At 36.5% G+C, this 16802-nt stretch overlaps 2 protein-coding genes across 2 annotated transcripts in view; both read right to left on the bottom strand.

Annotated features, from left to right (window-relative positions):
* LOC140146706 (uncharacterized) overlaps positions 1-3430 on the bottom strand; it is a 48726-nt gene extending 45296 nt beyond the window's left edge. Inside the window, exon 1 of the mRNA XM_072168580.1 lies at positions 3178-3430. Coding sequence (XP_072024681.1) covers positions 3178-3244 — 67 coding nt within the window. The 5' untranslated portion in view covers positions 3245-3430. The remainder of the gene's footprint in view (positions 1-3177) is intronic.
* Positions 3431-4149: 719 nt separating this feature from the next.
* Positions 4150-12749, bottom strand: LOC140137395 (uncharacterized). Its single transcript, XM_072159039.1, has 5 exons — positions 12705-12749; positions 12048-12157; positions 6332-6517; positions 5321-5483; positions 4150-4943 (listed from the first exon to the last, which is right to left on the bottom strand). The coding sequence occupies exons 2-5, from the start codon at positions 12142-12144 to the stop codon at positions 4874-4876; spliced, it is 516 nt and encodes a 171-aa protein (XP_072015140.1). The 5' UTR covers positions 12145-12157; positions 12705-12749; the 3' UTR covers positions 4150-4873.
* Positions 12750-16802: the final 4053 nt, after the last annotated feature.

Below are 16802 nucleotides of genomic sequence, written 5' to 3'. Positions count from 1 at the left end.
GGATTCTTTGCTTTTGCCCTCCTCGTTTTCCTCGTTTGCGCCACCTTAAGCGTGTTGGGCCAGCTTTTTCTATGTTAAAATTTGAAGGACGAGAATGAAGATCGTGACCATGGCAAGAATTTGACAGAATGTTCAATGATTTTAATTTGTTCCACAGTTCGGAGGAAATATTGCAATTCAACCCCGGCACACATCCATTTCTATGAAGCAAAACATAATCAGGCGACATGTTTACAGTCGATTGAACAGGTTTCATAATATGTCTTTTGAATTCGCGGGCAAATCTTACGTAACACAGGTCGTTAGCCTTCCGTGGAGTCACTGGAGTGCATACATGTAGTGTAAAATGGCTATGTAGTATACACGATAGTAGAATCAGCAATGGTAAAATACAAAGTTTATACAGTTTAAAATACGTTCTAACCTTTTCTGTCATCATCTCTGATGTTGTAAGAGTGTCCAGAAATCAAAAATTAGAATCCATCATAATTCATAATGTGAGATTTTGAACCTAAAAAACAGAGCGAAGAGCTGGCCGATGTGGCGCTGCGCAGTGTTTCTAGATTATAAAAGAAATAAAATGAAACGCCAAGTGTTGCTGAGTAGGAGTTCAAAATCAATCAATCAATCTCACAAAGAATGTTTTTCACACGTTTCTCTTTGGGTTAAGGGCTCGGATGGCAACGTTTGTACAGTATTTTTTTTAATTCGCGATATAACACACATTTCATGGCAAATTATTAAAATTTGAAATTTTTTGTATTTTTGATATTCAACCATCCTCGAAATCAAAATCGAATGATATGTACTTAATGTATACTTATTATTATACATACATTAGTCAACCAACATTAGGGCTGAACTTTATATTAAATTGGCTGACATATTTGATTCAAAAGAAATTGGTTCCCTCAAAATAAAATGTCCAGGTGATAGTATTGATGATGAAATAAACAAATCTTGATAAACAACGTCAATAACAGAAAAGAGGCATAGTTGCTGATCAGGCAAGTTATCTCCTACCTGGCAACACTGGGAGTTAAGGTTTGACACTATTTCAAACTATTGCGATTTGGTAGTTCACATCATATTGCGAATGGTAGTGAGCTTTGGCAAAAATTGTATTGGTATTACAGATATACTTTTGTAGGTCCTGTGGTTCACGAGTTCTGTTGTAAAGAGGGATGAAACATCATCACTTTTGTAAAACGTACACAACTCATTAACAACAATAAATCAAGTAAGTTTTCAAAGTATGAAGTTTTGTAAAACATCAAGGTGTAATTTTTCAATAATATTTTGATTTAGATAATGAAAATCGATCTTTTTGTCTGCTTCGACCAACAATACTTAGTCAACCCGTAACCTCATTAATTTCTTCAATTCTAAACTACAATGCAGCACATTATTGTTAATGTGTATTGGCCCATTGGAAAGGTCCAAAAATGAGCCTATTTGTAGTTTTCCAATTATCTCAGTGACGAGTGAACGGATTTTGATGGTTTATGCACCAATCTATAGAAGACACTTCATGAATTTTGAATCTGCAAGAAAGTTTTAATTTTTATTGAGACACTCTGTATATAGAAAGAACCAGCAACTTGAAGATTCCTCTAATTTCAAGCTTTATTGTGAAAACTAGACTTGCCGGACAGCTTGCAAAGTACAGGAAGCAAGTCTTGTTCAATGTTTCCGAGTAGGATCACGTGACTGCGAACCCTGAGCTTACGTCACGAGCATTCCTAAGGTCATAGACGATTGATTTGGGTGCTTTTTGGGCGCCTTAAAAAAGACCAAAAATTTATTCATTTTTTTTTAATTTTTCAGCTTTATTGGCCATCAAAAAAATCAGAAAAAATAATTTTTAGTATCCTGACATCATAAGCTTTCCATTGATTTATAACTTTATTTTCAATGTGGTTCACCTTTAATATGAATGTATGCTGTGGTCCGGAAAGAATGAACGAATTGTGAAAAACTTGATTTGTTGGCGAATGAGATCCAGAATTTGTATGTAGGGTATCCAGGAAAATGCTAGGGTATATTTGAAAGTGAATCTGAAAAAGTAGTGCGACAGTGACAGCCATGTATGGCTGTAGCAGTGTCGAAAGATGGTTGATATCAGTATGATTAGCCACTAACTTTGGCTATGAAGTACCGCGTGAAATAAAGCAAGAATGTTTGTTTATTATCAAACAATCGGATTGACGGTAAGATTGGTGTAACTTTTTGAAATAATGAGTTATTAAAAAATGATACTTTGGACAGTAAATTAGATTTAGAATAGTTTTAGATATATTTTGTACCCAGCGAAAAATATCATAGAGCAATAGCGTTTTGTTCCGTGTAAATATAGTCTCACGGTGCATCTGTTTATTCTTCTTTATCAATCGTTTTTTTTAAACTTGCTGGTCATGCTACCGCGTGACTCTAATAATATCGGAATAATGTTGCCCAAATTCACACATTTTTCTCCCACACAAATCAAATTCAGTCTCCTTAAATTCGCCATTTTAGGCTAATTAACTGCATTATGATAACTATAATGTCAACGAATGGAAAGCACATTTCCTGTCAAATATTTCCTTCATACCATCTTCCGACACATCCCAGTTAATATTTACCCAGTGCGGTTTATGCAGACCCCTTCTAGACCAGTCTTGGAATTGTGCGAAAAAAATATTCTATATTAAATGTCAAGTCTGTATTTACATGTGAGGTCGATGCAAACGACATAAAATGTAGTTGTAAACAAGTCATATAAGTGATATAAGTAGATGCCGACTACTGACTGACTGTCTTGAGAATGACCCTTAAAATAGTTCCCTTTGACAATCAGCTCCCAGCTTATGATATGATAACAAATTCGTCGGTCGCAACACATAGTGGCGTACGTGAAGGACAAAATACATTTCTGATCAAAACGATTTTGAAGGATATGCTACTAGTATCGGAGTCGACACTCCTCCACTGTTATCTCTCAGTGACACGATTTCATTTGTTATTAAAGTTTAAGGTTCAAACTATTAAACTATATCTTTAATGATAAGGATTAAATATTATAGGATAATAGCTAGCTCTAAACCTATACGCCACTATGTGAAACGGAACATTTTGAAAATCACTATACGCCACTATGTGTTGTGACCCACGATTATTGTCAAAGGAAGCACTTACTTTGATTGTTTTGTTCGCTGAGTAGCACCAGCGATGCGATAAAAACAAGGACCATAATGATCTTCATCCTGCCTTGAAAAGGTACCGGTTAAAATCAAACTGAAGCTTTCTGCAGTGCAGGTATATCGTTGAAAGAAAACAATTCTGAATCTAGTGCGATATGTTGAAACAGGTATAAGCAGTCTTATTACCCAAATTCGTTTGTATTTTGTCGAACAGCAAGTTGCGTACACCTGATTTATTGTCACAATAAAATGATGATATTACGTGTTTTGCCCACACTCCCTTGTATCGACACTTACTATTTGCTATTTTAACGGTCACGGGTGATTGCTTTCTTTGTGATCTAAGAATGTATTCTTTTGTTGAAGAACACTTGATGTAAGGTATCTGGTGCTGACATAAGAGTATTACTAATATTCTTCAAAAAGTATTATTTTAATGAAGTCGTGATTGCATTAATAGGGGTAATATCATACTAATGTAATAGTTGTTGAACCTGCCATAAGAAAGAATCGGCTTTGTGAGCCACTGACCCGTTTTACCGACACCAACACGTAGGACACGGCACACTGAACTTGACTTGATTTTTATTTTAGGGAAAGCATTGGGTTTTCCCCTTTTGCAATTAACAAAGATACTGCTCGACACCGGTAATAACAATTTGAACTGTTATTGACGATGAAAAGTTCACTTAGGCGCCAGAAACAAATTTGTTCGATCTTTGGATCGACCGTCGATGCTGCTTCGATGCTTGTTATTAATGAATAATCAACTAATTAATCAGAATTAACGCTAAATTTATATTGGACAATATCACTACATGCACAGATAACTATTTTATGGCAATTATTATTAGTAAATTAATTGATTTCAAAAATAATAAGGATCGACCAAGCATCGATGGTCGATCGAAAGATCGAACTAATTTGTTTCTATTGCCTTAGACTTGTAAATTTGTCTGAAGCAACCTATGCGATGGAATACAGTGGACGTGGTACACAAACCCATATTAATTATCTACAGTGGTGCAAAACATTAGTTCATAGTTAGTTCACAGTTTAGTTATTTCATATCGATCATTAAAACATACAAACTAAAAAAGAACAAAATACACGATGGATGAAGTACAACGAAAGGCAATAAGCCTGTAAAATGTTGACTACCATACAAAACTGAGAAAAATACCACCTTACAAAAATATTACCAAAAACACAAACCCTAAACAATTACTGAAAACAGTACAAACACGTAGCAACCAAGCTCAATAAACTTGCATTGACAATAATAATTTGAGTCAACATAACTATACATTATAATTTTTTCATATTATTTCAGTGACCACAAAAAAATAAGCATTGCACTGACTGAAGAAAAATAACCAGATTTCTTTTAAATTGACCTGTTGTTTTAGCAGATTTTAAATGCAAGGGTAATTCATTCCAAAACTTGGGACCGACATTTAGTATGATTCTGACTGTATGTATAGGTAATTGATAATCGCACTTATTTCTAGTAGTATATTTATGGTGTGCTTGATGTTCTGTGAAAATACCATCAAAAGACTGTAGACGCTTATCTTGTTTGTAGTTATACATAAAAATGCTTCAACCTTAATATGTTTTAATATTCAGCGGTAGAAACAAACACCACACTATATCATATCAAGGTTAGTTGTACTTTTAAATTGGAACATTTATTCGGTGATTCGGCTAATAAGATAAGTTTTATATCCATCTTCCACATGCTTTAGAATCACAAGGACTCTGAAAAATATAATAATTGAAGAATATGAAATGATTAATATAGCAAAATACACTAAAAATTAATGTATTTCGTTAACCTCCGTCTTAGAATTTTGGTCCAAAGCGTTGAAATGTACACATTCACATGAACCACCAAATACATTGATATAATCATACGACATCATTTGTGTCTTGTTTTAGTAATTTAGTTTTAACCCACCTAGTCGTCAAACAAATTAATATTTGCTGCTGATTCTTCTTTATGACTTTTATATGATACTAAAAGGACTCTTAATGGTTTGTAATAAAAGGCACCGAGTTAAAACATATTGAAATTCATTATGTTGAAAACAATCAAAAGGCACAACTTTTATCTTACATTAGTTCCAATCACTCACTTTGATTCTCCAACCCTGTTGTTGTCTTTGTCAAAATAATGCTCAGCTGCAATGAGATACATATAACCATCTCCTAAAGTACCAATATCGCTCTCTGCTAGAAACTCGGGCTCCACGCTAGCCTTCCCAGAGTCAAATAAATCTTGATAAGCTTTCTGGACAGCTAAATTATAAGCATAATATACAAGAGGATACCGACATGTTTTAAATATCATTTAAATGTTGTTTATGAACTTACTACCTCCGGTGTGCATTCATACGACGTAAAGTCATGAGCGTTATACAACTGGAAAATTCAAAATTCAATTTTATAAATTAAAAAAGAAAAGAAAAAGGGAAACAAGAATACGAATGCACGTATGCCGAGTATAGAGGATGCATTTTTAGGCCACTATTTTTTGTTTTGTCAGGGCTACCTTTTATCCCAAAAAGGGAAATGACTTATGTTGTAAATAAAAAGAAAGCAAGGAAAAAAAACAAAGTAAGAATGTAAGAAACGTAATTTAAAAAAATATTCAAGAAAAAATAAGTGACAAAAATTAAAAGAAAAGAAAATAAGTATAGCGAAAGAAGTCCCAATATGCCCACAAATTGATGACACTTAACAAAATCAAGAGCCCATAATCCCACCTGTCAAACCCATTCTTAAACAAAGTTGTTATTATCATTGAGGAATGTTTAATATTCATGCATTGTACGTGTACTTCTTTACAATCTTTGAAAGTAGACAAACCTCTTCCTTGGACAGGGTGAAAAACGGGTACATTTCATAAAAGAGCAAAAGAGCATAATATTCAAAAGCTGACACCATGTTCTATATATCTCCACTACACTTAGGTAAATACAAAAAATGGTGCAAGGGGCATATTTGTGATGTGCTGATGTTCAGGTTCATCTCGCAGTGGTGCGTTGGTAATTCTATCATTTCAGAGCATTCATCCTTTGCATTTTTCAGTATTGATACACGGACACAATAAATCTTCGTTTATTATCAATCTATGTCCAACTAACCCACTTTTCCACGAAGGATCCCTTTGTCTTTGTTAATATACACACACTCGTCAGTGTGTTTTTCTGCTATCCCTGCAGCATCTTGAAGCTCCCAGAGTCGCTGAAATTCCCCTTTCATGGTGCTAGTAAACTTTTTCAACTTTGCCTTATCATTGGGTACGGTTCCGTCGTTCATCCAGTGATTACCTATTCATACGGAAACGAAAACATACAACAATCAATGATAATATAAGTAGTAAATGCTTTTGCCCAAACAATGCAGAGGTCACAGATTGTATGAAATTATCATGAAAGGCCAAAAAAATATGTGTTAGCCCTCCAACGACCGACCCAGAATTGGCCCCAATCAGGGTCGGCCCTTTAATTTAAAAAAATATATTAGTTTTTAATTTTAATGGTTTTCATTACTTTTTCTGTGTCTATTAAAATTTCATTTCAAAGCTACATTTGGCCAACAACGTTTATTAAGAAGAAAATCATTACAGCATTTATTATAACATTTATTACAGTCAATTCTTGCAATGTTTCCAATAAACCTGCAATGCGTCTTATGCCTGTAATATACAGTTGTTCCACCTGCGTTATGCATGTGATACTACCCTCACAACTAGTATAGCCGAGATGAATAAAGTCAAGAAAGAGAGCGTACGGTTAGGCCTACATCTCAAAGTCAGCAAGAAAAGCAACTCAAGGTAATAGGGTCAGATGCCCGGGGGGGGTCACTCCCATTGTGGCCTGTACACCATCCGCGATAATCAACTTTTGAAAAGCACCCTAAACAAGGATTTAACCCTTGGCTAAAACAATACCCTAAACAGGGATTTTATTCCTTGCATGAAATTTCATACCCTAAATTTCATTTCCGCGTATTAGCAATTGCAATTTTGCTACCCTTTTTTCCAATATTTCATGTTTTTGACACCCTAAACGCATTACTCGCGTATCGTGTTTACCCACGAAAAACTACCCTTTTTACGCGTTTTCATTATCGCGGATGGTGTACAGGCCACAATGGGAGTGACCCCCCCCCCCGGGGGGTCAGATGATATATATAGAAGAGCCACTTCTCATTGGTGGTCAGGAAGTACGCTGTCGGCTTGGAATGACCCTATCCGTTATGGCTAATTTGTCCAATGGCTGATAGATGAATTACCAAAAACACAAGATCTGCCTTGTTAAGGCACTCATCTTCCCAATCGCCACCTATGCATGAGAGTGATGGACTTTAAACAAAGCTGATTGTAACAGAATTCGAAATGCTGGAAGCGTATGCTTCGCAACGGACTCAAAACATTCCAGTATTTCAAAAGAGATTGGAGTGACCAAAAGACTTCTGCATGTCATCATCATGCCAATGGTTAGATACTTTGGCCATATCGTAAAACGTAAATGTGATCATTTAGAAAGGTGATCATGGAAAAGTCGGTTGAAGGAAAGGAGACAAGGAAGACCATGACACGGTGGATCGACCAGATTAAGTCAATTGCAGGGCGATCTCTCCAAGAATGTTATGCTCATGCTGAAGATCAGCCATGACAGGATCGTACCAACCAACCATTAACCTTTAACTACCACGTCAGAGGGCAAAATACAATCCCCGTTATACCTCAAAGTACTAGTATAATGTAGAAATAAATATTTTTCAAGTACGATGAGGCATGTAAATTTTATGTTTCACATGAAATGTCTGCATGGCCCAGTAAAAACAATCTAAGCCCAGTTTCGTGTAATTACGCATGTGACACAAACCAAATTGGTGGTTCGTAATAGTAACAGTATGTCGTATCTGCAATTGGAAGACTTTGCAGTTTCACATAGTGACGTATTTGCGCGACTTTGTCATTACACGGTAAAATTACTGTTTTGTCCTTTTCACATAGTGACCAACTAACTCTTCTTCCATTAAGTTTTAGAAGAGAATATGTCGATCTCAATATATTTTTCAAGTGCAATCTGGGATTATATGACATCAATCTAGATCATTATGTAGTTTTTAATGGTATTAATAAAGACCGTCCCACCTCTGATCATTTGTTGCTGGTAAATCAGCTTTCTAAAACTGAGTGCCACAAGATGGGCTTTTTCCAGCGTATGGTGCCCATTTGGAACCAGCTCCCTAGTATGATCAGATCCGCAAATTATGTTGCTCCATTTAAGCAACAAGTTTTGGAGTTTTACCAGTCCAAATTTGCTCGCACCTTTGATGCAACTTATGTTTGCACTTGGACCTCTTTTTGTAATTGTCCAAATTGCAGGCCAACGTAATTTAACCTGCATTTTCCCCCTCTAATTTATTTTTCCCTTCCCTTCTTTTTTGGATTTGGTGGGCGGTCTTAGAGATGCCTGGCACCTGTTCGCTCCAGCCATTCACTGGACTTTTTAAAAAGTTTTGTTCCTTTTATGATATTGTGACATTTTCGATGTAACTAATGTGCAATATTATACGGTATTTCTGTAATTCTGTGCCAGTGATAAAGTGTAATAAATAAATAAATAAATAAAAAAATAAAAAAATAAAAAAAATAAAAAATAAATCAGTCATATGTGGCGGTCTCTATTTTCAAACAACCAATCACAGAGCCGCTAATCTTTACCACGTCGTATGTGGCGCTCTTTATTTTCAAACAACCAATCACAAAGCCGCTAATCTTTACCACGTCCGCAATTAAGTGATTTATACGCTCATCGCGCATACTATCAATCAATCATCGGTCCGTGAGTGACCAAACCGTTCCTGAAATGCACGTATCAAATGCAACCCCGGCCCCTGGGTACCCGGGGATGGCCGAGTCGTGGGCCGGAGATTTGGGGGTTCAAGAGTTCATGTCCCGGGTAAACCCCTGGCTAGTCCCGGACTCTCCCGGGCAAACTCTTGAGCTTCACCTCGGCCCACCGGGGCAAATATCCGATACAAACCGATGCAAACCCCGGGTATTTCACGGCCCAAGTTCCCGGCCCTGGGCATCTGATATAGGACTAGATATTCTGGTTTTAATATCGCGGGCGATCTTGTCGTGCAGGTTCAAAACTTAGATATGTCTTCCACGGAGTGAGGTTTTGTCGCCAAAAGCATAACCTAGGGCAGATCTCGTAGCTATTTATACTGTAGATCACGCGGTTGTTAAATTGTAAGCACTGATGATGATCTCAGCATCGCTGGATTTAGATGTTTTTGCTGACTTGGAACTTTTGCCATGTTCAAAGAATTTTGTCTGACACGACATTATTTGATAGGCCTATGTCAAACGGCACACATCCAACACTCCATTTTTATCATGCACTTTCCATGCTTTATAGGGGTGTCCCTCTAAATTAGTTGTGCCACCACTACTATTATGCATGCTTGTTTGTTTGTTTTAAATATTTTTACCAGACATGAAGGGTCGAATAAATACTGGGAATAAACTGGGAATATCGTATATTGATAGAGCCTACATGCATGTTGGCGGTCATTCAGTGGCGGCTCCAAGAACATCATGAGAGATTTGTCACTTTCAAGTCTGGATTTGATGATGCCGAGTGATTTGACAATCGTGAAGAGGGATACGGCATCATGGGAGTTCAAAATGTCACCATCGTCTATCATTACACCCGTTATCCCCTCTGCTAATGCCTTTCATCCGAATATTGGAGCGAGTATTTCTACAAGTTCCTTGGAGGTCTGATATGCGATGGAGCTGGTATAGTCTACTATAGGTCTTATGGGATTGCCAAGCTTGTGTATATTTGTGGTGCAATACATTCTGGGAGTGTTATTTACAAAAGTTCTGGTGTACAAATCCAAAAGTATTTCGGTGTAAGATGTTAAAACATACCTCAATGACGTTTCGTACTACATCGTAGTACTTTTTCCAAATTGACTGATCAATTCTCACACTCCTCGTCTGTTTCCTGTTGGAACTCGGCGTTGGTGGTGTTTTGGAATGCAGTAATTGGTCGTAAATGTGGGGTAGGAAGTGGTTGCCCTCGTCTCGGTTGAATGTGTTGGCCCCCTTTTGCCAGATCAAGATGGCTTCCTTAATGTGTCTTCGTTTCCTGTTTTGCACTTTGTCTCTGATTCTGGCGTCTTCTCAACCTATGACATGGTTTTCCTCGGCTACGTAGTCCGTTATGGCCGATTTATTTACCTCTCCTGTGACCGAGGCTTTTCTCTGTGATCTTGTGAATGCCTTATTTCAGGCTTTGTCAGCTTCTGTCTTATGTTCTTACAGACGCGTTATAAATACTCTCGCAGTTTCCCCTATAAAAGATTTTTCGCAGTTCAGACAAGGAATAGACACATTCAGCTGTTTTTAGTATGTCATGCTTGTCTTTGGGGTGTACTAGAATGTTCCTGAGAGTCTGATGTGGCTTGAATGATGTTTGAATGCCATGTTTCCTGAATACACGTCTCGTTTGCTGAGAAAGTCCCTCTTTGTAAGGGAGAGCAACCATGCCTCTGGTGGTTGTCAGTGATTTGTCTGTTTTCTGAGGTGTTTTCTTGCTAACGTCTTTAAATGCCCATTCAGGGTAACCGCATAGCCTCAGGGCTTCTTTGAGCTTGCTCTCTTCAACTAGCTTGTCTGCCTCTTCCGTGATAACTTTGTCCTTTCTGTCCATTAGTGTACGAATGACACTGAGTTTGTGTTGCAGTGGGTGGTGAGATTTGAAGTGAAGGTATTGATCTGTATGACTGAACCGTCCTGCTTTTTAACAATGAGCGTGTCAAGGAAAGCAATTTGTCTGTTTTCTTCTTTTTCATATGTAAACTTGATGTTGCCCGTTTTGTCAACTTGGTTTATGTGCGATGTGAGCTGTTCCGCTGCCCCTTTACTAACAATCTCTAATACATCATCTACATATCTTTTCCACATTCTGGGTTGGCAGTTAACCGGTGCAGTGGCTATGGCTTCCTTTTTCAGCCACTCTATGTAGAGGTTAGCCACTATCGGGCTGACCGAGGAGCCCATCGCGCTTTTGTTGGCAAACCTGAACACGGAACGAGAAATATGTGGTGGTGAGCGAAAATTCTAATAGCTCCATGATATCATCAACAGATAGGTTGGTTCTATCACCTAGAGTACGATCTTCCGTTGGACCGCCGTTTAATGATTTCTAAGGCTTCACTAATGGGGGTGTTTGTGAACAGGGATACAACATCGTGGGAGATAAACTCCTCATCAAAATCCATACTAAGTCCTCAGCGAGATCTTTTGAGTTCATGACATGATGGTCCGATTGTCCTACTAGAGGTCCTAGTATTTCAGCAAGAGGTTTTGACGTCTAATACATTGAGCCACAGTAGTCTACAATCGGTCTTAGGGGAGTACCGGCTTTGTACCGACTATGCGTATCTTTCATTGAATACGAGAAGGCATTTGATTCTGTCGAAACCAAGTCAGTTCTTGAATCAACCTGGAGCCCTTGAAAGACTTCTACTCAGATTAATACAACACTGCCAAAATGCACAAAGACAGTGACATAATCAAAATAAGAAAGGAGTGCGTCACGAAGAGACTATTTAACCCAAACTTTTTATAGCCAACCTAGATAAGAAGAAATTTCCAAAACACTCGAGTGGAGCAAAAAAAATAAAAAAATAGGAGCCAGCATAATTGGCTCATCCTGCAATGGATTGACAACGGCGGAAAAAGTAAATAGGTAAATCAGGACTTATTGAATAGGCATGTACGTATTATAGACATTTTGTAGAAAGCATTATACACAAATTACTTACCCTTTTCTGTGTATTCTCCATTAACATAGTTATTGCAGGTATTCAAAATGACCGCTGCCGAAATTATCACAGCAAAAAGAGTTATGCTGTTCATCATAACCGTATTGTGTCTTGTTATTGTGAAAGAGTAAAGAATATAAAATATGATACTGGCGCCTGTTTTAAGACCTTTCTTCACTTACACTAGTGGAAAATTTGCAATGAGAATTCTTTCAAAACGATGAGAATTGGACAAAAGTATGAGAATTTAAAATTTTCTCATTTATATAAAACTTTCTCATTCAAATGAATGAGAAATACCAATTAACGTGTCAACCACATGTCACCTTGTTTTAAATGTGAAAATTTACCACTTGTGACAGGTTGTTGACACGGTAATTAATATTTCTCATTCATTTGGATGAGAACATTTTATATAAATGAGAAAATGTTAAATTCTCATAGTTTTGTCCAATTCTCATCGTTTTGAAAGAATTCTCATTGCACATTTTCCACTGTAATGTTAGCGAGTAATATAACGAACTGTCTAATGATTGGACATTTCCATTTTTTCCATCAGGAATGGCACTTTCCAGCCAACATGAGATATTTTTAAATGGATAAACTAAATTTAAGAACAAATTATCAAATTAAACAGAGTACACCATTGCACAATACCGTTTAAACTTGATAACAGTGAAGTAGCTGTGTACTTTAGTCGAGTTGTAGCTAAATGACAATCAATTAGAACGGATTTGCATTTTTAAATGGAAACCTACCCTTCGAAATAACTCGAAGCAATTTATTATGATTAACGTTTTGAATGCCATGCATGGAAAGCAGGTCATATATTTGAATGCAGTTTTGATTGTGGTGTTTTGGTGCTAATATAATATTGTTTTCAGTGGCGTAGCGGAGGGGGGGTGGGGGGTGGGGGGTAAGGGAGTTGAGGGAGGTAAAGGAAGATAGGAAGACAGGTACCCTGAACGCTTTCAGATGAGTGTTGGTTGCCGAATCGACCAATTCCCCACCACCTATATTATTTTTGAGCCATTCCAAGAGGTTATAATCAAATCAGTAGTATTTGTGCAAATATATTCGTGAACAGTTCATTCGGTATTATTTCCCACGGTCACCATTCGGTATTTTGTCCGTGTGTAATATTTATGGCTTCTATGACATGAGCTGCATTCAAACATTATTTATATAATGTTTATTATTTTTATAACATTTAATGTCATTTGGGTATGCATTTCCTGTTATCCACTCTCTACACCGGTTGCCTGTTACCCAAACGATCCAATTAAAGAGTCTTGTAATCAGGGTTGTTTGATTTAAATCACGCCGATTTAAATAATTGATTTAAATCGCGATTTAAATCACTTGATTTTTTTAAATCAACTTTTTTACCATTTTTATAAATGTAAGTTAATTGCTTGCTTAAATTGAACTGTTTTACTTCATTCTTAATGCTTCTACAACTTTTGGATACAATTAAAATACCTCTATGAAGTCACTTTATCTATTGCTAAAAAATCCTCTTCAAGGTGCAGAATTCAACAGGTTTGTTCCCCATGATTTTACCAAATGTTTTGTTTGAAATTTTCATATGTAAAACATGTTTTGATTTTTTTGTAAATACCTGGTAGGATTGTGCATATGACTAGCATTCCACTGGTACTCTTTTGACTTTATCATGGGATATAGCAGTTCTTGGAATAAAACAAATCAACAACCCTGGTCTTGTTCAGACATCCAAAGCCTATCATACACCTTCACCTGGTAACTTGCCTTCTGAAATTCAACTTCTTCGGACCCACACAAATTCCTATGTACCTTGTTGAGACTCTGTTGTCACTATCAAAGTGCTTGTTCCAGAAAAAAAGCTGGCCATCTTGCCTTTTCAACTGCGTGGTCAGGCCGTGTTCAGCAGGGGCTAGGGGGGGGCACTGCACGTTGGCAAGTGGATTATGAAATGTTTATAGGTGTTTACTTTCGTCTTACGGGGAGGATTGGGTGATACATAGATCTTGAAAGTGCTTATGAATCGATTTTTTTATTATCGAGTTCACATTATATCAATTTTATGCAATTGCTAGTAGCGTGAGTGACGATAGGGATCTGAATCATGGGCTGTCGGACGGACAGACAGGTCCAGGATCCAGCTGTGGAAATGTGCTGACGAAAAATACTCAGAATTTCATGGAAAGATCACAAAAATAATAAATTTGTCAGAAGTCAATACGGTGAACATGTCAAATGTTCAGTGTGCCAGAAGATTGATCGCAACAAATTGCAGTACTTTGGTTTCATCTCAAGAACAAATGGTGACAACTTGGATAACCTATTATTAGGGATGTCGCAGTGGCTGCACAATAATTCTCCCACACTGTACATGCAAGCATAAAAGTGAATTGAAAAGCGGGCGCTTCAAAGTTGGTCAATTTTAGAAAACATCCATGTCGAAAAATGAATTTCCTCATATGCTCCATTTATCTCCATTGTTTGAATTTTTAATAAATGGTGTGTGATGCCTTTCCGAGGCTACCATCGAGTCCGACAAAATTAAATATTTCTTTGTTTAAGAGCTACTGCCTGTTTTTTTTGTTTTTTTGTTTTTTTGTTTTTTTGGATTTTTGAAGATCGCTCATAAATCAGTAAATATAGGCCTAATGAAATAGTCTGACCTATTAATTATTAATTATTTCAGTCGACAACGAATGAAGCACGTGAGGAAAACGGTTTGAAACATAACATTATCAAATATATTTCGTAGGGAGTAGTTTTTCAACCCTGTGTGCCCAAGGCCACGCTATTTTTGTATACGCGGTGTAATGGCGGTTCCTTTTACCGATTGTCCTCCCATGTTAATCCAGATAACAAAATGTTAATTTAAAGTCTCATTGCAACTGAATTTTTATTTTTACTTTTCGGATTTAGATTTGAGTAATGGTGACACATACCATGTTTATAGTAAAAATGAAAATTCTATTCCACTGCAGTTCATTTATTCAACCTCATAACAGATTCATACTTAAAAAATTTATGATGAATGAATAGACGTTCATTAAATATTGAAAAAAAAAAACCACCAAAATGATTCATGCCTAATTTGCATAATAATATCATAATACATAATTAGCTGTAATTACCTAATTTGCATAATTAATTACTTTTTTTTTTTTTTTTGTTATCAATTGAAAGAACTTCTTATACATAAAAAAAAAAAAAACGCACCTTTATATCATGTACGGTTTTCTATTGGTATCAATTTTGCATATTAATTAGCTGAACTTAGTCATTTTTTCAGGTTTAATGTGTCTGCTGATTGGCCGAAATTGTAAAAAAGTATATTTGGTTAATTTATTATAATTATTCAATGATAGATTTTTTTATTTTTTTTTCTTTAACGAAGTCAGGAACGATAGACATTTAACATGTGATATTTAAATTAACGCTGCTTTTTCAAGCAAGCGTCCAAATAAACCTTCAAAATCTCGAAATGTGCCAATTTTGTCATTACAGACATTTTGTGGCAGGATTTCATTCCATCTACGAGCATCTTTAAATCGACACTACATCACAATGCATTGACCGATTTCAATTATGTTTTTTGATTTTTGATGCTTTAATAAAGCTCAATAATGTAGAAACATTAAATAACGTGTTTCTGCTGCACTTATTTTTTGAGGTGATATGCCTACTATTATTGTTCAGGGTCAAGTCAAGGACATCGCACAATGGACAGACAGAGGCTCCATTGGCAAATGGAATCAAAATAATCCACTGGGCTATTCAGATTTTTCAGATTGTTTTATTTTCACATACAAAATCACATCTTCACATACAGAAATAAATGAAATTAATGTTACATGGATTGCACTTATATAAGTATTTAAATTAACACAGAGAGCATCATTGTCATAACTACAGACTTGACATTTAATATGGAATGTTAATTTGCAAAACTCCAAGACTGGTCTGGAAGGGGTCTGCATAAACCGCACGGGCTAAATATTAATTTGGGTATATCGGGAGATGGTGTAAAATAGTTGTTTAATAGAAAATATGCTTTCCATTTATGACGCTCATAATGTAGTGAATTAACCTAAAATGGCGGATTTAAGGAGACTGAATTTGATTTTTGTGGGGGTAAAGTTCTGAATTTGAGCAACTTTATTCTGATATTATCAAATTCATTGAGGTTTGAGGCGATATTTACTGAACCTAAATAACAATAAGTGTTCGTCAGAACTGAAATGCACTTGTAATCTACCAGTTTTGAAAGTGGGAGGAGCTTTAAAAAATATAGCTCTTAAAAGTGGTACGCACTCAGACAGTTTGAATGGTCCCCTGGGGCCAAATGTTATAAACTTACTGTACACAAAGAAACAGCATGAGTTCATTGGACAACCAGGAATCCGCGCAGTTGTTTTTTTACCGTAAGTTTATAACATTATTTTACCCCAGGGAGGCCATTGAAACCTTCTGAGTACGTACCACTTTTAAGCGCCCTATTTTGAAGCTCCTCCCTTGGTCAATGCCAATTTCTGACGAAGTTTAAGAAATATCACCTCAAACCCCTATGAATTTGATAATAACAACACAATGTTGCATAAGGTCCGAAATTGTGTCCCCCACAAAGCTAAAATTCAGCCTCCCTAAATCTGCCATTTTAGGCAAATTCGCTACATTAAGAGCACCATAATGTAAACTTATGGAAAGCACATTATTTTACATTTTCTATCAAACAACTATTTTACACCATCTCCCGAC

This window comes from Amphiura filiformis, chromosome 2, assembly GCF_039555335.1.
Source record: "Amphiura filiformis chromosome 2, Afil_fr2py, whole genome shotgun sequence".
Lineage (NCBI taxonomy): Eukaryota > Metazoa > Echinodermata > Ophiuroidea > Amphilepidida > Amphiuridae > Amphiura > Amphiura filiformis.
Note: the sequence above shows the minus strand (reverse complement) of the source record. Positions and strands in the feature narration are given on the sequence as shown.

Bases quoted from the DNA above. Each gene is read 5' to 3' on its own strand.
- LOC140137395 (XM_072159039.1), bottom strand. From the start codon at position 12,144: ATGATGAACAGCATAACTCTTTTTGCTGTGATAATTTCGGCAGCGGTC. The intron at 5,484-6,331 runs GTTAGTTGGACA...CTTATAATTTAG, and splicing joins GATCCTTCGTGGAAAAGTGG to CTGTCCAGAAAGCTTATCAA. The intron at 4,944-5,320 runs GTGAGTGATTGG...TATATTTTTCAG, and splicing joins AACAGGGTTGGAGAATCAAA to AGTCCTTGTGATTCTAAAGC.